Source organism: Ischnura elegans, chromosome 12 (genome assembly GCF_921293095.1).
Source record: "Ischnura elegans chromosome 12, ioIscEleg1.1, whole genome shotgun sequence".
In the NCBI taxonomy this organism is placed as follows: Eukaryota; Metazoa; Arthropoda; class Insecta; order Odonata; family Coenagrionidae; genus Ischnura; species Ischnura elegans.
This window is the reverse complement of record NC_060257.1, coordinates 76,746,796-76,770,889: the sequence shown is the minus strand read 5'-3', so window position 1 is coordinate 76,770,889 and position 24,094 is coordinate 76,746,796. Positions and strand designations below refer to the sequence as shown.

The 24,094-nt window shown below is 39.7% G+C and overlaps 1 protein-coding gene across 1 annotated transcript in view; it reads right to left on the bottom strand.

Annotated features, from left to right (window-relative positions):
* LOC124169337 (homeobox protein engrailed-1-like) overlaps window positions 1-20,404 on the bottom strand; it is a 334,969-nt gene extending 314,565 nt beyond the window's left edge. Inside the window, exon 1 of the mRNA XM_046547920.1 lies at window positions 17,704-20,404. Coding sequence (XP_046403876.1) covers window positions 17,704-18,688 — 985 coding nt within the window. The 5' untranslated portion in view covers window positions 18,689-20,404. The remainder of the gene's footprint in view (window positions 1-17,703) is intronic.
* Between the last annotated feature and the right edge of the window lie 3,690 nt (window positions 20,405-24,094).

The following is a 24,094-nucleotide window of genomic DNA, read 5'->3' as shown; positions in this document are numbered from 1 at the left end:
AATGAAGATGTGGGATACAAAATAAAAAATAGGATAGGTTTTAGTGGAATGAATAAATTGCGAAGGATAATGTTACGAACTGCATTCATAACAAGTACAATAGTCTTCACGGTCATCTAGGCTTGATAATAATTTATCATCTGACTCGTAGTAAGCACAAATGATATTTAGGATTAGCAACACATTTTATGGCGAAGTCACTCCGAGTTACTCGACCTTCGCAACGTTGATTCTTAGTCGGAGAAAACGATCATAGTTTTAGCGTTGAAGAAACGGTAAATCTGATCTAAAAATTTATAGGCGATAAAGAAAAATATGAAGTAATGGAAAGACTTGAAGAGGGGCTGACGTCATGCCTAACTTATTTCGATTACATCTTGCACGCCGAAGGTTTGGGTTTGCAGTTAGTGCAGCGCCTAAGCCACTCCTCACAGCTTCCAGCTACTCCTTTTTCACGCTCTCACTCACACATAGAGGCAATCTTGACACTATTTCCTAAGGGAAATATATTTCGATGGCATATCTGAGTAACGGCGGAGACGATATCTTCATTTGTCGTCAGAAAAATCGTGAACAGCCATGAATCTATGTCTATGCAGTTCAGGGTGCCATTGATTTGTCACGGAGAATTGCATTAGTGATGTTTGCGAAAGATACTAAGCTACTGCTTCGTTGAATAGAACTGTGGTCTTTTTATCGTAGCAACGTACAAGATTCTGGGCGATTCATTACATTTTGACGTCGATAAAATGGAATGCTAAGAATAAGTGTCGGGAAGACTGTCAAATCCATCATGCATACAGAGGTGCGACCTTGGACCATAATTTCTATCTTGCATTTAGTAATCGCACCGTAGTAAACATCAAGGCAGTACTGTTTCTGTACTGGTATTTTCAATTTTGCATAAAATATTTTTGAACGATTGAAATGGACTTGAATTTTTAAATACTTATTTGTGAATTAGTATGTATTTGGTTTTATTGACAAAATTCAAGACAAAATTAGATTTTTATAATGGTTGATTAATTCATTTCGATTAATTATAATGGCCATACACAAAATATTTTTTTCTCTTCTCAGAATTTTTCACCGTCCTCCGGTATCGTCTTCATATTTTGTAGAATACTGATACAATTATGTAAGCATGAAGATATTTTAAAACACGACCTAAACATTTCCAAACGAAATTGGGTGACGCGTTCCTAGTGATTCATCCATGATATATTTTCCCTATTTATGTATAACTACTAATTCATCACTAAAACATCAGATATGAATGCGTACTCATTTCGAAGGTAATACATTGATATAATAGTGTTACTCAACGTATTATTACGTTTTGTTTAAGTTCAACCAATTCAGGGGTGATATAGTGGAAGCTGGATGAGTATTATGAAATAAAAGGTACTTAATTGCAATTTACCACAAAAATATAAATAAATAATTATGTAAAATTATAAGTACCTTTTATTTCGACATTACGTTATGCATTGATTTTTCCATCTCCATCGATAGGTAGTCTAAAGGGTTGGAAAGTGCTCTGAAAACCCCTCGTGTCCTTCCGTATGATCAGTTAGTGCACAATGCCTATGATTCCAATTGAGTGAAATATTTAGCAGCTGTATACATTTTTCTATTTTCTCAATGGCATATGAAACTACCGCGGAATCATTATTTCTTGCTGCGGCAGGGTGGTGGACTGAAGAAATTGGCGCTTGGTCCGTCGGAAAACGGGAGGCGGGCAAAGTGGTGTTTGTTGGGGTGGCGTGTGGCGGTGGCGTGGGGAAACCGATGATTTTCGTCCGTTAACTCTAATTTCGCGGCCTTTTACGTCTTCACTCTCTGCCACTCCACTTAGGCCCCTCCCTCCCCCCTTCCCCTCAACTCGCTCGCCGAATAATCGCGGTGCCCTCAACAGCCATCCCAAATTTTCGTCGTTATATCCGCGGCTTCTCATATCATAACAACCTAACCCACCATAACATCGTGAGTTATCCCGAAATTTCCTTCGCACATTTATCAATAGCGTTGTTACGAACATGAAGACAATACTTTTTTTGCACAGGTGTATGCAATCTTACATCAAATATTTCTGAACGATTGAAATGGTATTGAGTGTTTCAATGCTTATTTGTGAATTAGTTATGTTTTTTTAAAACTAAATATAGAGTAAAAATGTTATGCATGAATAAATGTAATGGCCATTTACATAATATTATATCCTTAACGGCAGAATTATATCCATATTCTGCAGAATGCTATAATAATTATGGAAGCATAAAGATGTTTTAAATCATGTGACGTATTTTTAAGTTTCGAGATAACTTCGGTGGAAGCAGTATGTAGGTATACTTATTAGAATGATAACAGTACGCTAAACATCTGCATAATACTACACTATCCGATTTTTAAGTAATATTACGGAGATTATGCGAGGAAAAAGCACTTTTGATCTTTTAAATATTTTATTTTTATCTTGATAGTAAAGAGAGGAATCAAGAATAATGTTTTAGTGAAGAAGGATCTTTTTGTAAGCAGCTGAATTTCCATTATAACATTTAAAAAATATAAATTATAAAATAAAAATTATTCTCTTCTTCTCTGAAAATAAACTGAGTTAGTCATGGATAACGGAGCTTATCGCGGCCTCAACGCTGCTCTCAACCGCCACCTCAAATTTACATCGCTATATCCTCGACTACTCATATGATAGATAAAACAACTGACCCAACATACATAATAAGTTATCGCTATAATTCCAGGTGAGGTAATTTTAGGTTTTGAGCGAAATACGGTGCGAGAAAACTGCGTTAAAACTCTTCCTATACTTATCGCCACTATTCCATTTGGCAGTAACGAAATGGAGACAAGCACGCTTCTTATCTTAAATAATTAATTTAATCTTCATGCAAAAGAGAGAAATTAAGAAGAATATTCTTTTAAAGAAGGTCTTTATCGTAAGGAGCTGAATTTCTATTTGAATATATATTAATAAAGTGATTCGTTTCTATTCGGAGAATAGGCTCACAAAGTAAATCATCGATATCGTAAGGGATGCATTTCTTTGATAATTTCTGAAGCATATAATGTTTATCCGTTGAGTCCCCTGCTCTTACCAAAACCATCCCTGTGGAAATTTTTGGCTCTATGTTCACGTCAGACAGATTCTCTAGGATTACATTGTCTCAGTTCACTATTTCCGGGTTATATTTTTCCGGGGAACTCAGATACTACGATTTTATTTTATTTTTTATTATATTTATTATTTACTACGAAATTTGTTAGAAAACTAGTTTGGCCATTGTGAATCAACATATTTATTTGCTGTAGTACATGTTTGTTTAATTAAAATCTCTTTAAGGATATGGAACATACATTAATACCCTAATATAGGTTTCTACCGATTTCATTAGAAAGAGCAGAAACTTTTAAATCGTGAAAAATTGCCAGTAACTTTTAACTTTTCCAACGGCATTACCATGATCAAGCAATGCACATGGCACGTATGGAATAGGTGGTCTCGAAGTTTCAGGGCACTCCTGGCTTAGAAAACGTCATAATGCAATGACTGCCCCCAAAGCGGTTCCAATTACTTATCCCATGATTGGTGAGGTCCGTGGTATTCCTCCGTAATATTGGAGTGTCGTGTGTGGTGGGAAGGCGGCCCATAATGCACCGCGGATCGCATCGGGAGCGCCGCCGTGCTCTGCCGTGCCATCATGGGACCAAAATGCGCGCACGTCACGCGAGGCCGCGTCGAATAAAAATGGCAGCAGGTCGTTGCGAGGGAACGATCCGATATTTTTCTTTCACTTTGACCGAATGCGACGTAAACGAGAGATCGACGGCGGATATGCCGAGGCTCGGAGATGATGGCCTAAGTGTGTGGGGTCGTCCACGCGAAGCCCACTCCACATCGACGGAATGTCCAAAGAGCAGGAAGTGGATCGATGCGTAATAAACAAGAGTGCATGAAGTGGCTGCGCAGAAATCATAAGCTGAGGCCTGCATTGAAACCCTCAATTTTGGTGTTTTAAAAAAAATGTATACATCTCGCAAACGAAGTACTGAAGAATAAAGCTCAAGAAAGATTAAAAAGTAAATTTTATTGCATTCCACACAGTATTTATGAAAAGGCTTAACTGGTTTCGACCTTTTCAGGTTCACCTCTTGATAATGACCTGAAAATGTCGAAATCGGTTGAGTGTTTCAATAAATACTGCGTGGATTACAACAAAGTTTAATTTTTAATCGATCATGTCACGATCCCACAAAGTTAACTCGCAAACCATTGATTTCATATAAAGTTCAAATCCCGACATTTCTGTCTCTTCCTCATTATAAAATCTAATAATAGGAATAAAAATTACCCCGGGAAATGGAAGAAAGCATTTAATTATTAATATATAGAAACCATTAAAATCGTGATAATTCTTCTTCGTTGACATTCAATGCAATTGAGATAAAATACAATCAAAATAAACTGCACTTAAACAACAGCTATAATTGAAATTAGCTAATTAGCAGACCGACCGCAGACATAATTATGCGATTTAGCCATTTAAATGTGCAGGAACCGAAAATTTTCCTTGCTTTTATTGAATAATGGGCCGAAGGGCTTCTTCCTTCCATCAGTAAGGCACTTTGCTTTGGATACTATCCTCCTATGAAGATTTGCATTGATGATTTTTTTATTCACCGCGCTCAGTTTTGAAGTAGATAAAAGCTTTGCCAGTGATCCTTCTAGTGTCCCTAGGTCGAAGGGACTTTTATTTTGTTGTCTACTTAGTATGGGGTGATTTTTAGCTGCCGGAGGCAAAACGCACGTTGGTAGAAGGAATTTTTGTGCCGTTTGCTGTTGAAATTATAATAGATTGCTCATTAAATCTGGCTTATACTCTTTAGTTTGAGTCGGATCCTAAAGTAGACGAAAAGGCAGATACCGTTTGTACAATACAGCATATGTGGTATACCTCCATGCATATTTCCTGCATCAAAAATAAAGCAATATAACAGCATCGTAGCGCCTCCTACAGTGCAGAGAAAATCAAATCGCGTTAAATTTTATGAACAAAAGAACGAGGTGTTAAAATAGCCACTAATCTAATTTTTATCGGGCATGATGTTCTGCACAAAATATTTCAATGACGTAAAGTGCTTTTTAATGGGTTTTATTGCCACAAAAAAATCGTCGTTTAAAGCCAATAGCAGTTCAGCGAAACGTCGTAATCTATGGTACTTTCAATTTTCATGAATTTCGTCGGAAAGAATTAGTCCCTGTAGATATCATGATTGAGTATGTATTCTAATGGCAATATCTTGCTACATTTTAATCCTAATTTGAGAATTTAGGTATTAATTCTTTAGAATTTTAGCATTCAAATCTTAACAATCTTGCTACATTTGCTTTTCAAGCACTACGGTTTACGCCGAGAAGGTCACTTCCCTTAAGATCGTGGTGTTTAGAGGCCTAAGGAGGTAGCGAGCTTCCTTAAATACTGTTATGTTTCAATGAAAATCTTTTTTTTAAATCACATCATAGTACCCGTGGAATTTCCAAACATTTTCATTATAACTTCAATACATTTCATGAAGTCACACTGCAAACTATTTATTTTAAATGTTGATGTTAAATGATCCTCTGGAAATCAGGAATGTGTCGAGGCAATATTAAATAAGTTGTACGATGTTTTGACGTCACGCAGTCCACTTGGCCTCATCGCTCAAATTACGGTGGAGTAAGTAAGTGATCCTCACAAGTAGCTATGCGTGATTAGGTTGTATCTCCTCACTGAAGGGATTTCTCGACAGACCCAATACCATGCGTGCAGTGGAGTAAGAGTGATGATAGCAACGGACCGTTTTTTTCACACTTCCAATGCTTCACTGCGCAGAAATATCCCCCACACTCCATATCGTCGTCCGTGGTGCATCACTTTCCCCATTCCGACCCCACAACAATCGCGGACCTCTTCCCGTTTCTGATTCGTCTCCTTATCCCGAGAGAGTTCCGCTTCGCGAGAGGGGGAGATTTTAGCATGGTGGACAAGTTTGACGACCAAGAAGGACAAGAGCTCTCACTGTGTCACACGCTAAAATGGCCAGACTTCCACCACAGATGGAGCGGACATCGGCGATCAGACCGTGACTGACCACAGCGGAGAGAGAGTGAGTTAGAAAGGACATCTCGATGGAGGAGTCGTAGACTTACACGATCAACCTCCGGCCGTGGGGTGTCCAATGGGCAGAGGTGATCAAATCAACTGATTTCGGTGTTACTTGATGGAAAGAAGTAACATTCATGGTAAAACAAAGCAATCTAAGTTCTGTTCCGCAAATAATTAATTGTCAGGGAAATAGAAAAAAATCATAGATAGACTAATGTATAGAAAATATTAAATTGTGATATTTCTTCTTCGTGGACTTATTCTAATTCAAATAAAATTTACTACCTAAATGGCACGTAAACGCCAGCTTTCCTTGAAATGAGGCAGTCAGACCTGTTTCAGACAGAAAATGCTATTTTACTGTTTAAATCTTGGTCTCTCGCGCAGAATACGAAAATTGTACTTATTTTTATTTATTTTCAGGGAAAAACGCATTGACCTGTGGGCCGGAGGACTTCGTACGTCCACCTGTAAATCGCCTAGCTCTAGATGCGATATTCTTATGGTTAGATATTTTTGGTGATATCATGGGGTATCCAATGGGTAGATGTGGTCAAATCAACTGATTTTGGCTTTACTTGATGGAACGAAGTAATATTCAGAGTAGATCAAAGCAATCAAAGTTTCCATCCATAAATAATTTAATTCTGTAAAATTTGTCCAACGATTTAGCGTCATTATCAAGACAAATAGTCTTGGTGATGACGCTAGACTAGTAAATAACATTAATTTATTTTTGCCCTCAGAATATGTATCACATTTCCTTCCCTTGACATCCTAAACATTCTCCAAAGTACATTCTTTCTTGATATATATTTCTTCGCTCTTTATATTATAATTCCAATTAATTTTAACAACACCTCTTTTGCACCAAGGACTCCTCCGAAATTTCCCCGCAGTCCAGCTCAGTGGTGCAACTAAGGATAGGATGGCCTGGAGTAGCGACCCCCTCCTCCCCCCAGGCGATGGGGGTCCGGGAAAATTTTTGAAAAATTACATGCCTAGAAATACATTTTACATCATTTTGTCGATAAAATTTAGCTTACAGCGAATGCAGTCATTATATATGTAAGCTGCACAATGGTTTTTAATCATTCTTGTATTTATTTGGGGCTTTGGGGGGGTATCTATCACCTCATCCGCACATAGTTCTGCCAATAGTCCTACTCATACATTATACCGACATATATGTGCTTTCTTATGCATGCGCACCTTTCGAGTTTTTCTTCAGACCTTTCAGACTCGCGGTAGAGCCTTCATATGTCGATCAAATTTTAGTTATATCACTTCTTAATGTCTTATCTTTGTGGAGAATAAATATGATTTCTACAAGCCGTATTAATGTTAGTTACGCTGCAAAACGCACGAGGTCTTCGCGCCGGGAGACTTAGTGTATATCGGCCGGCCACGAGTCGATCCCCGGCCGAGACAGTAAGCTCTATCAGTAGAACTGAAGCAAATTTCATATAAAAAATTCGCACCACATGAGTCGCAGAGCAAACAATTAATTATTAGCTGATAAGGATGCCATTTCATTTTTCTTGCCTCTTATCACCATCGTTATATAATAGGTCGATGACCCCAGAGCTAAGATGGAATAAAAAGGATGAAATTGTTGTTCGAATTCGAAGAATTGTTTTCAGATGATTTTCATTATATATTTTACCGGCTCTGCACAGTTCTGATCATATTGCACAATAATATTTCTAGAGATAAAATATTATACATTACATATTAGGAAAATTGAAGATTTCATTTCCCGCAGTTGAATTTAAAAGATAATATGCATATTTTTGGAGATTATAAAGGTAAAACTCTGATTCAGTTGCGATAACATAATTGTCTGTCACATAACAACATTCTCAACAATTCAAGGATTAAAAATAAAAATTATTTGTCCATTGACCAATGTCTTTTACGGACCTAAAAATAACCTGATAATTGAAATTTCTTAGGACAACGGCTATTATTATGAGGATTTATGATTTTAATGAATCGCTTAAGAGGAGTACTTGTCTGCATCCTCCTGTATTCGAATTCATGCCTGCGAAACGGATATCTCATGAGGATATAGCCTGCCTGCATATTCCCGGCCGGAAGTCATACTTCTTCATGACGTGGAAATATTTGCGAGAAAACGAATTGAAGATTTTACTGATGAGATAGGGCATTCATTAGAAATTTGGCAACTCCTGATGACGGAATCTGCACTGTTGCAAAATGAACTCAAAAGCATTCCAATAATTAATTATGTGCCTAGATGGCCTTAGTAGCTGATAATATTACTCCGAATAGTGTTTTTAAGCATACATCGGACACCTAAATAAGCCAGTAATCTACCGCAACCTGTGCTGTGCGCCTTCTCTTAAATATCCCTACAATGCAAAACCACCGATAATTTCTTGGTGCTCGAATGAGTTTTAAGTCGGAAGCAAAAGTGTCAGTGACAAATTTCAATTTTAAGTTGTTGCTAAGATCATACATTAGAGTGGATTTAATTTTCAAAGATACTGGCACCGCTGTTGATTTCTTTGGAAATATGTTTCACGGAAAAATCATTAACGATAAAGTTGTAAATGAAACCTTTTTGTGGAAATTATCGGAATGGTTGCTGAAGAATTTTTTTTAATTCTTAAATGATTTGAAAAATAGTGCCCGAAAAACTCGTCATAAATTTTATTAGAATAAAATAACTATTACTGACCGCAAGGTATTTTAGTAGTAAATATCTGAATAAATACATCTGAAAATTGAACTAAAATTTTATTACGTGATGCAAAAATAATTCATTGGATTCGTTTTTATTGCCATATTGTAGCTAAGTTCTTTGAGAAATTTTCTATATTTTTGTGAAGACAGAAATGACCCGAAAAGTACGTGAATTAAAATGAGGACTTTGTCACGACTCACTTGCTGCCCAAAACTGATGACAAGAATTTCAACGGTTCTGGGATTAAATATGAAAATTGCGTGTTCTTCGACCGTTGATCATGGCCAATTTCCCTTTTCAAAGGAAAATAAATGTTGGAACGCGCCAGGAGGGAGAACGTAGTGCAAGAAATAGGAGTTTGGAAAAGTCTCAACACTTTTTGTGAATATATTTACATTCCAATTCTGTGAACTGATGTGAAGAGAAGAAGGGTTGAGAAGATCAACAAGAAAAATAAATATACCTAATCTCAGTCATACTTATCCAGTCATTTTACTTAGTTTCATCGTGAATGGAATTTAATCTAGTAAATATTTTTTTTTGCTTCGTTAAATACTTTGCCACATGAATCGTATAAGTATAAAATATGTAATAATATCTAGTTTTTACATAATTTGAAGAAATTAGTAGCATTAAGAATACTTTTCCAGTGGTTAATGCACAATGCTAATAATTTACCTCCAATAATACCGATATTCTTTCAATTTTAAATTCCTCAGCGAGAGATTGGGTATTCGATCGTTTAAAAATAAATGATATGGCAATTTTCTTCTTCATTCCTCTTATTAAGAGCTATGGATTAATTTGCACTTAATAGAACCATATGTTATAAATGACTTATTAATTATCATATTTGTTTCAAGGACTGGACTATTAGATTATATTTTTTTGTAATTTACCGAGAGACGGAAAGATTCATTCGCAGAGCATTCGATTTTTTTCGATTTAATGCAACATTCAAACAAAGAATTACTGCCTGCAGTAAATTTAAGCTGCTGAATTTATTTTTAGGAATGATAAATCTATAATTTCACTCTACACAATTTAATTCGAGAAAAATTCACTGATTTTAATTTCTCATGACAACTTTGTAAGCACTTTCTGTTCGACTAAGCGACCAAAGTAGTCCAGGTTGGCATGCTGTATCCGCTTCTTATTTTTCAAAGATAATTACGTGCAATTATTTCAATAGAAAATGTATTTTTATGCTTTTCCCGCAATTAAATGAAAATTGGCTCAGTAACCATCCGGAACAAATTGCCGTGCGGAGAGGGGGGTTGGTGGGGGTTGTGGTGAAATTTTGATGACTCCATAATTGCCCCTTTCCTTTTATATAGCGTCTAACAGTATTCCATCAATCATTGACCATCTTCACTCGGAAAGAGTAGTAACTTTAATGTAGCGAAACTAAAAACTTACTTATGAAAAGAACAAGTTCAAAAATATTCTTATTCTTTTGGTGGTCTAAAATTATATCCATTCCGATTGTTGCCATCGAATTTACGATGGGTATGCTTTGAAAGCGTGGAGAAACATCACGCCATTCCTTTCGTTTTTCTTAACTGACACTCACTGCGTATATTAAAAAGGTAAATTAAACTTTTAACAAACTGCGTGCTATGGGCGTAATATTACGCCACGTGAAATCAAAAATTCGATTTTGCTAATATTACTTAAGCCATCCGCCTCTTTAAAAATTGCCGTTTTTAAACAAAGTGGTACTAACCTCAAAATAAACAAATTGAATAAAAAAATAAAATTCATTTTTTAAAATGATGCCAAGCCTGCCTATACTAAAAATGATACCTATTCCTCGCATCAGAAGTTGGTCGTTAAGGCCGCTATACACGGTGAATGATCATGCGAAATATCATGCTGAATGGTGATCATTCACAGGATCATGCGAGCAAAATAGCATTGCATTCGCGAATTGTTCCGTCATACACGGTGAATGATCATGCGCATGATCATGCTAAATGACCATGCGAATTAAATCATTCGCCTTGTATAGTGGCCTTTAAGAAATAACAGAAAAGTATTGAAATGGCCAGCACTGGGGTAGAGATCTACAGTACCAAGGTCGGCACGGTAATTTTTAATGGCAAAAGTAAAAAATTGCATGTGTTACCAATAATAACAATATCGTCTATTTGTGAATTGAAAAATTAGGACTCTTAAGTCCTATCCTACTTTTACCAAGTTCGGCAATCAAACACACCCTTGGCTTTGGTGGAGCAAACACTCTGGAGAGATTCGAAACCGCGACGTCTCCGTTTTTCATGCGAGGACTTGACAACGACGCCACTGAGGCTGCAATTTACAGAAATAATGTGCAGAAAAAAGGATAGATTTTAAAATTCCGTATGCATTTGAAGATGACATTTATAATTAAAATTTTTTATTGAAAATGACTTCATAATAACAGTAATAATAATTTCGCCTATATTTATCAACCGTTTTTAGAAATATACAGTCCTTTCTTGCAATTACGTTGATGGATAAATACATGCATCCATGCCCTAGATGGGAGAAAGTACACCCGGGTGAGATTCGAACCGTGACCCACCCCGCAAAGATTAGTGGGCAAAGACTTCACCCCGCCGCCACCAACGCCGGCAAATAAGTGGAAGTTGTGAGTTTCGGAACCACGCCTTCGAAGAGGCTGGTGCCTTTAACAAGCGCTTTAGACCGCTCGGCTTCGCTACCGCCGTAAGGCTCTTTGATAATGCTATTTTCTGGAAAGCTTTATTTCTGAAATGTATAGGTCATTCCGTAATAGCTTTTAGAACAGCCATATCAAGGAGGTCTAGTGTCTACAGAACGGCGAGAATGAGCGTCGCCAAACTCAAGATGGAAATCAGAAGACATGCGTAATGATATACAAGGCGTCTCCATAAAACTTCGTGAAATACCGAAAAAGTGTCAAAGAACGTCTTTAACCGATATCTAGGCCGCTTCTCACTAATATCTTGGAGATTTTTCTCAATGCAAATATGCTATATTCGTGAAACTTCTCTTACGGACCAATTCCGCGGGAACATGTAGTAGTTTCTATCCATATGATTCCATCCATATGATTTTATTTAATATTTCTGAATGGCTGTCTGTTCATTGATATATTTAGCACTAGCGATGATACATATATATTTGCATTTAAAATTATTCACAAATAGGTGTATGTTTCTGTCCACTTAATTTCGATTTCACAAAACTCTACTGCACTTGTTTTGATTGTCTTGCAACCATCATTAAGTACAAATAACTTAAATATCTCATGTTCAGGCCATCTATTCTGGTGAAAATTATTTACGATGGGCGGCGCACTGAGCCTCAAAACACTCCATTTCGCTTTGTTGAAAATAAGTGTGATAGGATTAACGTTATATTTGGTGCTTATTGGCTTTTCCTAGTTCTAAGCCCATCATCAACATCTGCAGTTCTACAGCCCGGTGTGGTCCTTCGAATCATCTATTCTCTATTATATGCCTCTAATCAGTTCATCTTCCTTCCTTCCTCCAGTGCCTTATGATGAGTGCAAGCCAATCAAAACATGTGCAGTATAGTTTTGTGAAATTAAAATTAAACGAGCAGTATGATATCTTTGTGTACCATTTTACCACTTCCACTTCACTTTATATTCTGAATACCATGCTCCTATCCTTTATTTATTTATCCTGTGGTTCTTTTTAAATAAAATGGTAGGGAACAAAATTATTATATAGTTTTTTTATATTTTATAGTTTTAAATCGACGTATAACAGTGAAATACAAAGTGATTACTATTTCAGATTGTCAAATGTCTAGTTAAATAAATTGATATCACATCTACTCTTATAAAATCATTTTATTACTTCAAAATAGTGCCAAAATTATGAATATTTTATAACATTTTCCTACACTTGAAATTGCGCGATTTGGCTCCGGAAGTTCATGACGAGCTAAACTCATCATTTCAGCGCATTTAATATGCTGCCCCATGATATTTCTACGGAAAAAGTTGACTGCATTAAAAAATTAACTCTTAGGTTTGTTTTACATTAACTTTTATTCACGGAGCAGAACTTTTTGTTGGTATAAATGAAGGAAGATCATTTCACTCGTTCAAAAAAGCTTTGGTCTTCCAGGAGAGTGCGGCTACTGACTTGAGAGGTTCCCGGCAGATGCACCTCTCGCGGGCACTCCCGTTGTGCCGCGTTAATCGCCAGGGCCTGCCGTTCGTTCAACTATAAAATCCCCCGTGTCACTCGCACTATAGTATATTTAGCTCTTTTGGATGCGTCGACATTCATTGCCGGTTTTAAAATGTCTAGTTAGCATTAACCTGAACATTATGTAGCTGTAACCTTAGCTTGGTAATATTTGAAAGCTACGGAAAAGAAAGGTACCTATTTCAGGATAATTTTTATTTTAGCCTATTACCTTAAATTGAAGAATTCTTTAAGCATTACAGCAGCTTTTGTGGTCTGCCTAATTTTAGCCAGGCATTATACAACCCGCTCACAAGGCCGTTAGCACCATACGCAATATGCCGATTTATTTATTTTTATTAATTGATAAATTTTAGATGATATGAGTAAAACTGATCTGCGAAAGTATGAAGAATTTTGTCCGTTACATTTTATATCACGTAAGGTTTTGATAGAAAATGGCAAATGTATTTTTAATCTCGTTAAATATACTGCCACATGAATCGAAAAAGTATGAAATGCATACCTTTATCTCTTTCTTACCCAATTTGAATCATTGAGTAGCATGAAGAATACTTTTCCGTCATTTGTGTACAATCAAATGTCATATTTTTTGGTAGGAAAATAACACATATTAGGCGTTCAGGTTCGTCCCATAAGATATATCAATTCAATGAATCTCTACCGACTCCAATTCCATTGCGCACAAGACGGTATAAGTTGTAGAAGCCGCGATGTAAGATTTCAGTCACATTCGTCGCATGGAGCGGAATTTCTCTGAAGTGAAAATAAATACCGGATCAGGGCGTAGTTCCCAATTATCAGCCGCATTATTACGACTTCCTCTTTGCGATTACTCCTCGTGAACGAGGGCCACGCTGATTAGATCACTTTTAAACCGCGCAGTTCATTTTTGACCATATTTAACCACCAGTAATCAAACAGTTGTAGCACTAAAATACAAAGAAAATGACGCGATTCGGCAAAAGCTGTTACAAGGAGACAGAGAGCATTAATTAGCTTCCTTGCGAATCGGGCAAGGAATCGCTAGAACTTTGGAGGCTACGTGTTATGCTAATGTTGCTTGAGTATAGATATCTTTCTAAGCGATCTGGAGAACATAATATTGAAACCTCTCTATATTTTCAAAGCTGCCAGAGACAATAAAATAAGATTGTTATACCCAAACACATAGATGTCTGTAGAATTTCCTTTTTCCGTCGAACAACAATGGAATATGACAAATGCTACGTGAAACTCAGAGAATTAAGTCCCTTAAAACTCGCGTGAAATGTTTTGGAATATTCTAATATTCTAGAGCTGGCTAATAGCTGGTGCCCTTAAAGTTATATTCCCCATACGCTTATTGATTTGGCTTGCAGTGTAGTAGGTACGTAGATGTTGTTGTTGTTTAATTCTGCAACGATTAGCCCGAAAATCCAGGCTGGCAATTACAGTCCCGACTGTCCGAAGTGACAGCAATGCTTCATCATCCTATTTATGGACATATTATTTTTATTTTGTATCTTTAGTGATATTCTATAACGATACTACTTGTTTAAAAACTTTATTGCTTCTGGTGAAGGGCCAGTAAATTAAAAGTATGAGTTCTTCCAGCGTCAAGCGATGGGGAGATGTTGAATATTGAAGAGAGAGTAAATTTAAAATACATAGTGAGAGTAACAGATCATTAATAGCAATTTCTCTTTTATCGCTAAGGTATTTTTTGCAATTTTGGAATTTTTTCTATTCTTCCACCTAGCGGAGTGCTTCTCTTGGGGCTGTTTTTCTTTCCCAACCATACTCCTGAGTTCCCCTGTCGCCGCAGGCAGCCGTTTGCCCTGCTATCATAGACCTCCTATGCCTCGTTAGCTGATGATTGCGAAGTCGTAGTGTTTCAAACCTACTCCACGTATTAATTACCCGGTAGGACTCAAGACTCCTGTTATTCGAATTTCTAAATCTTTGCATGCAATTAAGGAGTATTTCCTCACGAAGGTAGACATGTATATTTTTAATACGAGCGCTAGAGAAAACGTATTGCTGTTTCTTTAAAAGGTCATTCCATGTTTATTCGCCATCATCGTTCTATCGTTTGAATACTCTCCGAGAAAAAGTAAGCTATGCTTTAATTTATGCCTATCGTATTTCTAAATGATGCGAAGAACAGCGGCCGCATTCAGTAAAATTTTAACTCATTTTATGAGGAAAATCTCCAAAGTATTTAATTTTTTTTACATAAATTGAGCCCGACATGATTCAATGAAGATCAGAGTCGGTAACGCGAGTAAACATAATTTATTGCCTGCCGATTACTGACGTGATGCCAATATAAAATCACTCTTAAACCGGGAAAAATGGGTGAAAATGTGTTTACCGTATCTGCTTGCATTCATGAAACGATGCCGGCAACAGTGTCAGTAATTAGGGCTGTGTCCGATATATCTCTTCGTTGACCTGTTCAGATAAAATTATTTTCCTCACTTTCAGCGCAATACTTAATAAAGATTTGCATGTGTATTTCCAATCTAAATTCTCATAAAATAATTTTGTCATTGACAGAATAAGTTTCCATGATGACGACTGCGATATAAATTTTCAACTATTCCAGCGGTCTTCATGAAGTATATCCGTTAGAGAATCAAGGTGACTGAGTCGATAGTCTCGGACCAATATATTGCACCTTTACTATTTACTATCGATCTATTTAAAAACTTTTTTCATGGTAAAATCTCTAGCATAAGCACTTAGATTGATATTATGCCCTGTATAAAAGCAAAAACTGTGAGTACTTGCTTTCATTAGTCTCTGGCTAAGTGAATGGCAAATTGAAAATTTTCGAATACAAAATACATATACAAAACTGTTGGTTTAATTTTGTGCGCCGTAGTTCATATGAAAACTTGGGCCAGTATAGGTAACGCTTCACAAGCAAGCAAAAGATTCTCGTGTTTCTGTTTAAAAAAAGAGTGCAAGTATAATGAAATAAGCAGGGTTTCCTCCATTAGAATTAATAAGGCACCACCTACGGTTTACATATAAATTTGGTTCCATTCCCAACAATAGAAGACGGTATATAACTCGATAGCGCGGATTGTATAAATTAATTTAAAAAACTAAGGATTAGAGTGCACGCTTCTCCAGCCATCCCTTGTAACTTCGAACGTCGCATATGAGGACATCATCCGACACCGACTTAAATAACCACTTTGGTGTTACAGAAGATTTCAGATGATCAATTCGTTTTAGTAACGTGGAAGTGCTTAGAAGAGTAGGAAAATACCGTGAATGATGTAAGGAAAGGTTGTGTGATTACTTCATAGTGAAATAGATTCAGGTATTATACAAATTCTTTAGCACGGTAAATCTTGATAAGTTCCTAAAGTGTGTACCGTGAACATTAGTAGGAGGCAGCGTATGGTTTTAAAAACCAAGCGCGTAATTTCACGAATTATATGGAAACATTCTAGCATAATAGTTTGTATTAGTAGTATATAATTACTAGCTAATGACAATTTTATGCGAATGCCATACTTTTACTTTTTACGGGGCAAGCCACGGTGATAGCTTTGTGGAGTCACCAGCAATGCACTAATTGTAAGCTATCATCTTGAAATGTACAGAGTATTTAAAGTAAATATTTTTCTACAATTCTCTAATATGAAATTATAAAATAGGCATCTTATTCGAGGTATTCTTCAGATTTTAAAGAGAGGTAATATTTTATTCGTCCCCTATGGTTTGCGAACTAATTTCAAAATCTCAAATTCATGGCTAAATCAATAGGCTGTTACTTTGCTCTTTTATTTCATTTATTTTGGCAAAACCCGACTTTTTTAACAATCGCGTGTCATTATGAAGGGAAATGATGTTGGTAGAATTTACCGCGTTCAATCTATTTCATTATCAAGGCAAATTTTGACAGGAACCTACGCAAATGCGATGGTGGTTGGCGTAACATGGTGGAACTCCTTCATGATGCACAAAGGTTAAGAAAAAGACTTCGCTGTTCCACAAAATAAATATATTTGCGACCGGTTTCGATACAGCGTATAAAAGCAACCCTCTAACGCCTTCAAGGGTATAAATTCTATGTACTGATACTTGTAATTGCCAGATGATGATACGCTGTATCGAAACCGGTCGCAAATATATTTTATTTTGTGGAACAGCGAAGTCTTTTTCTTCACCTTTGTGCATCAGGAACCTACTCATTTTGCCCTGAACATGAGTAGACGTTAGTATATGATTTTTATAACCTAGGGAGTAGTTTCAGGAATTACTTGGTTGACATCTACTAAAGGTATTATAATTTTTAAAGTTGATGGCAATTTTACACGAGTATTATTCCTTATCTAGGAAAATTACGTACCCCATACACCGCGAACATTAATAGACGTTAGCGTATGGTTTTAACAACAAAGAGAGTAGTTTCAGGATTGATGTGGTGTAATCCTAACATATTTGTAAACTGAAACGTAATGGAAATTTTATAAGAAGGCCATATCATTACTTTTAATTTACTTCGTTTTAACGATTAATTAGTCATAAAAGAAGGCAAAATAGATCGTTCGAGTGGCGGGGATGCGATCTCAACATAAAAGGCTAGCGTGACAGTAAATAAAGAGATGAGTCCTACCGGAAGACGGCCGGTCCGAGTATCGGGTGCAGTAGACCCAGGCGGGCCAGAGGAGCGGCTGCGAAGACCCGCTCCCCGATGAAGACGTCGTCGATGATGATGAAGTGGACGATGAAGAGGATGCTGAAGACGATGAGGACGAGGAGGACGATGAAGCGGCGGAAGACGGTGCCGGGGGCGGCGGAGGCGGCGGGGGCGGCTTGCTGGAGGGCGGAGGCGGGGCCGCGGCCCCCGGCGAGACGGAAGCCGAGAGGTCCAAGGGAGATTTCCCCCTAACCTCGCCCTTACCGAACTCCGGCCTTAAGATGTTGTCTATGCTGAACTTGAGGCTTCGCTGTTGGGGCGGGGGGGAGGGCGGGGGCGGTGGGGGTGGCGTCGGGGACGAGGCACTGTCCTCTGCCCCCGGGGACAGCGGTGTGGCGGCCGGAGGCGGCGGGCTTTCGCTCCCAACACTCAGCACCTCGTCTTCTTCCGAACACGGCTCCTCGCCCATGACTAGACCCGCCCCCAACCGCTCCCGGAGGCCTCCCGCATCCGAGCCCGACTCCGAGCCGCTCCTCTGCCGCTCCGGGTGCGGCTGGGCGGAGGGAGGTGGCGTGGGGAGCGGTGGACTTGGAGTCTGCGGCACCTTCGGGGGCGGACTTTCTATGTGGTGGTGGCGGGCCTCCGGAAGCGTCTCGTGGGCCGGGGGCGTCGGTGGCCGGAACGGGTGGTGTGCCGTGGGGCGGGTGATGGCTGGGGCCCTGTAGAAGGCCTGCAGAGGGCCCCTGGGAAGGAAGGGAGGCGGGTGCAGTCCGGGGGTCATAGAGTGCAGTAGCGGGTGCGGGTGATGGAGGAGCAGAGGGTGTTGGGATGGGTGGTGTAGGAGGATGGGCGCGGGTGCCGAAGGGTGCAGGGCCGACGGGTGCTGGAGGTGTGCGGGAAGGCCGCCAGGGGCCCCAGCCGCACCCGCCGGCGGGCCGTTTGGAGCCGTAGTGGTCATCATTGTCTGTTCTAGCGAAATTGCAAGTCCTCACTATGCAGTCTGCGCATTCCTAACCGCGAATCCCACAGCGCTCATTTCGAAAACACAACGCATACGAAAACACAAATCCATACAAACTTTCAACGAAACAGTTAATATGCACCACGAAATTAGCCGAGAGCGAACACGCTGGACTAATTCTTTTACCTATATTGCACTACCTTATAATCGCGCGTATCTGCTTCAGGTAAACTTACTGTCTACTCTTTTGGACGTTGCTAAATCTTTGACATCGTAAATTTTGCACGTTTTTCGATACCTAACCACTCACGGCAGTCACCAGAAAAAGGAAACGTCTCATTAATTATAAGTTTTTGAAGAATGCCGTCCTTTAAATATACGTATGCTGAAAAAACTAGAAGGAGATGTCGAGTCTTTTAGCGTGATGTCAACGTACTTTTTTTTGTACTAGCGTCAAACTGTGACCTATCAATAGGTTGTAAATACTGATCTTCTACGTACAAAAAACGTTATTTATGAATTCATTGACTAGAAAAATCTTCAGCTACGAGAGAATTGAGATTTTGGGAACAAAATTTCGGATGTCATGAGTAAAAATTGGATTCGTACTAAACAAATTATCTTGTCAACAAATACTGAACAGTGCTTTTGCAATATTTACGTCGTCAACACATAATCTTTAGAATTTTCCACACGATTTCTTGTATCCGATATAACGTATTTACTCGCTACCTGCCTCTCTAGGGGCGTACTAGAGTTGAGGGCCGCGGCAACCGTACGGCCTCCGGCCGAGAAAGCTTCCTCTGCGCCTTCCCCTGTCTTTCCTCCTCGACGAAAAATTGTATTCTGAATCACGATCACCGATAGCGGTGCACATTCACGACCCGCTAATCGAGCCGACACTCGCCGGGTAACGATTCCCGTCCTCCCTCGCGGAATTATAAAAACCTTTTTCCTACGGTAAAAACACACGACCGTTGACGTCTCCGCTCCCTTGTGGACACTTGCGGAGGGAAACCCGGTGCGGTCCTCTCCTCTACGCTGCCGAACGATGATATATCCTTTTTGTAGTCCTTTCCAGAGTCATATGGAATGTAACCACACCTTTCTGGAAGTCATTAGCGTATAGTCCCGCGCTGACGAAGGCTACGGGCGTAGCAGGACGACGCTGGGACGCTCACTTCGGCATTTTGTCCATCCCCTCCTGGGACAGCCGACGGTGCACAGTCGGATGATGATTGGAGGGGGGTGCTTCCGTTAATGGAATCGAAGTACGACAACCGTAACGAGTGGGGGAGGGGGTATAAAGGGGTGGGGGTACAGGAAAACCTCTCTTAATGGTTGATTGTCGCAGTCCAAGCAGTTGACAAAACGATTACCACCTCCGGAAGATGCACTGTAAAATCGCGGATGCACTTTGTCTGCAATGTCGATGCAGATATTTTCGGGGGACGGGTCCAAAATTCTTGCGGCACTCCTGGAGGAGGGCGTAATGGTTATTAGCCCCGTGGAATATGAAACGCAAAGCAAACGGCGCGACGACTTTGGGTCCCCGCGTCTCTTATTGCCGATCCGGGCGCGGACTTAGCAGTGGGCCGCGATGAATATTATCTATCGGAAAGTGGGCGGAGGGCGACATTGGGGGGGTGCGGGAGCACCAAAGGGGGTCCCCTTCCCCCCTCTCCTGGGCAGGGGGGAGGGGTCTGGAGTCGCAGGGGGCGGGGTAGGAGGGGCGGGACTGCCCCCACACGGGTCACACGGCCTCACTCGCGAGCTCCGGCCCCACGCGTGCGACTCGTCTCCGGCTCCACAGCCGCTCTGGGCCTTCCCTCTGCCCCCAACGCGTTCTCAGCCGAAGGCCCCCACCCCAGCACCTCAAACGACCCCTCAAACGCTCCGTGTGGGATTCTACGGTCGTGTGTGTGCATCGCAGAATGCGGGGAAGGGAAAAATGGGCGTGACCGAGATAAACCCCACCCACTTTTCATCCTCACCCTCCTCCACTCTCGTAGCTCCGCCCACATATGTGCAAGCCCCTCCCTGAACGCGCCCGGATCAAGCGGTGGTGTGGGGTGGTCGGCCGAGTTTCCAGATTCTCGCGCTACGTGGCGGTAGCGTACGAGGATTCTTATCTCCGGTTCTCTGCGCATGCGCGAGAGCCCGTCTCCCCGTTGGGGTGGGGCCTTGAGGACGTGTTGGTTTTGGTAGGCGTGGCTATAGTTGTGACGTCGTGGCAAATCGGGCGTTGAAGTCTCTCGCCTTTATGGAGTGGTGGGCGTGACTTGTCGTGATTGAAGTGGAGTGGGGAATGGAGTCCACCTGACGATGTTTCCTCTTCAATGGTGGCGGGTCGAGTTGTTTTCCGAGATTATAACATTACGTACGCGACGGACATGTGGAGTGAAGGCTTGGAACGAGGTTTGAACTCTATCCGAGTCGCTTTAGGGGAAGCTGCAGGTATTTCTGCTATTTATGGGCGTTACGCTACACGCCCACCTCTGCCCTTGGTTCAATTTGAAGATTTCATTCTCAAATCACATTTTGTTGCCTCAGATCGGCCAAAAAATATTCATATCCGCTTGCCAGGTTTTTGTTTGTTATGTTTTTTTACACGATTTTCGCTTTAAAATGCCTTTAACGCTCAATGTACCTTACGGAGTGGAATTTTTCAATTTTTCCACATATTTTTTGAAGGAGAAAGCACATCCAGAGTCGAAAAATTGTAAGTATTCATTGAACATCGTGCGAGTGAATTGCATTTTTCTATTTCGAAGTCTGCCGGTGCTGTAGTGGATTCAAATACAATCAGTTGAAGCAGTTCAACTTTAAACGCAGTAGAAATCGATAATTAAAGATGTATTGTCAGAGATAACTTTGATATTACTACAATATAAACAAATTATTTTTATATTCTCTCTTTAGGAAGGTTGATCGCAAGGAATGTGACAGGGATGCTTGAATTGTTCAGTTTCATAGTTTTTTGCATAGATGGTGTCCCATTGAAACGGCTATGATTAGGATGACGAAAGGCAGTCATAGTAATATGCATATCTTCTGCAATATACATTTAATGAACAGGATACTCTTCGCTGCGATTAGTGGCGTAGCGAGGGGGAGGTCCGGGGGACACGGAATCCTCCCCCCTAAATATGGCAATACAATTACTTTCATTCATGAAAGAGTGCAAAATATTGGGCAATCATGAATTTACTAAAGATTTCTTTGAAAAATGAACTTTATTTCGATTATGAAAAGTATTAAAATCAGTTTTAAACCCTCTACTGTTTTTAGAGAAATTTCCCCCCCGGTTTTGGACCCCCCGAACGAAATTACTGGCTACCCTACTCGCTACGAACGGTAACAATAATATAATTCCTGCAATCATACAGTTTATTTTGATGGAAAAGTGACGAAAAGGATATGATATCTTTCTTCTCGACCATTTGATTCATAAATCCTTAAATTAAAATACTTGAGTGTAGATCATCGGGTTGGGTGATTGAAAAGTCAGCGATTTTTGCCAACGATTCAAAATGCAATGCTCTATGTATCACAACCGCAGGGCTTCCGTTCTTCAGCGATAATATTCATCTGCCCATAGTGTCTCATAATGCGGTCGTTTAAAGAAGTCCCGTGTTCTAATCTACGTTTTCAAATGACTTATCCTACACTTCTTTAAACTCCACATTACTCAAACGTTTTAATCTTCATAATTATTCTATAACACCGTTTTTCAGGAGACCTCAAGAGTTTTTTTGGGAAGATTTTAAGAAGTAAGTGCTAATTTGCACTCGTCCGGTCCCAGTTTCATTATGCACCGAGCAAATAAGATCCGACGCAGATAGAATTAATCCGTGAGTAAAATAAAGTACAAAGGAAAGCTGCGCGATTCGTCAAAAACTACTACCCGCCTACGGAAAACGTTAAGAGTTGCTAAACGAATCAGGCTGGGAGCCGTTGGAGACTCGAAGGCTGCGCGATAGGCTTAGATTGTTAAGGCCGTTTTACACGGGGCACGGAATTGCGCAGGTTAGAGCTGCATTAATTTCTAAAATGGCGTGGAATTGCGCGAATGCATGAACGAAATTAGAACAGGGGCTATTTTGCCGTCTCGCATCCACGCATTCTCGCATGTGTTCTAGCAATTCACCGCTTTACACGACGCTATTTTGATTGCGCCTTCACACGTACCTCAGACTGCGCAATTCCGTGTACCGTGTAAAACGGCCTTTAGAGCAGTTGAGAATGGATATCTTTAAGAGCGATAAGGAGAACATCACATTAGAACCACAGTATATTTCCAGTTCTAACAGAAACGATGAATTAAGAGAGATATCGGGTATATCAAACGGATAGATATGGGAATTCGTTTTTCCGCCGAACAATAAAGGACTTTAATAAATACTAAGTCGTAATTTCGTTAGAGCATTTCCTCTTTAAGTATATGCAAATGACTGGTGTCCTAACCCCCCTGCCACACGCTTTTTAGGCGGCTGGCGGTGTAGTATGTAGATGCACATGTAGATATGGATTAGTATCAGAGCTCGAGTACACAGAAAAATTGAATACATGCAATAAATGATATAATAAAGGCAAGCAGAAAATACAAGCACATTGGTAAAATTAAATTTTAAATGAAAAACATTATATTTCTCGGAGGAACTTCATAGATCATAATCCTTTTTATACATATGTAAACTGCTGATGTCCTAACACCCTCCCCCACATGCCAATTGAGCGGCTTGTGGGATAGTAGGTTACGAGATGCAGATGAACACTACATTGGTAATTTACGTTGGTGCTTAATATTGCCCACTTATGTGACGTTCGTTGTTTCAAAGGATCGCTGAAGACGCGTGGAATCTAATTTTTCCTTAGGTCCTGTCTATGTTCGGCGGAAAATCGAATTCCCATACCTTTGCAGAGTTCTTTCTTAATTCATCGTTTCCGTCAGAAATGTAAATACACTGGGGTTCTAATCAGTGCTGTAGTTGGGAGTGAAATTTAGGCGGTACTCACCAAAATTTGCCAACAGCTGAACAATGTATTATACATCCGGCCGCCATTGAAATGACAAACTCCTACTCTTATATTAGTTCCAAGTTGTGCCACGAGATAAGTCTGAACAAATACATAAGCATTACCGATTTTTCTTTCTGAAATCCATTGGACAATTTTCAGGAGGGCTACTTTTTACAGATTTAAAAAGGTAGTTTAACCGGTAAGCTTATAACGAGTTAGGGCTTTAGGGAGTAAGGGAGGGGATATGCTAAAATTGCAATCCGATCCGACATGGAACGTGGACTAAAATCAATTACAAGATTCCATCAATGAAATAGATGAACTCATGAAGCAAGTTAAGAAATAGCGTGCCAAAAAGACCGAAATAATACTTAGTGGCTATCA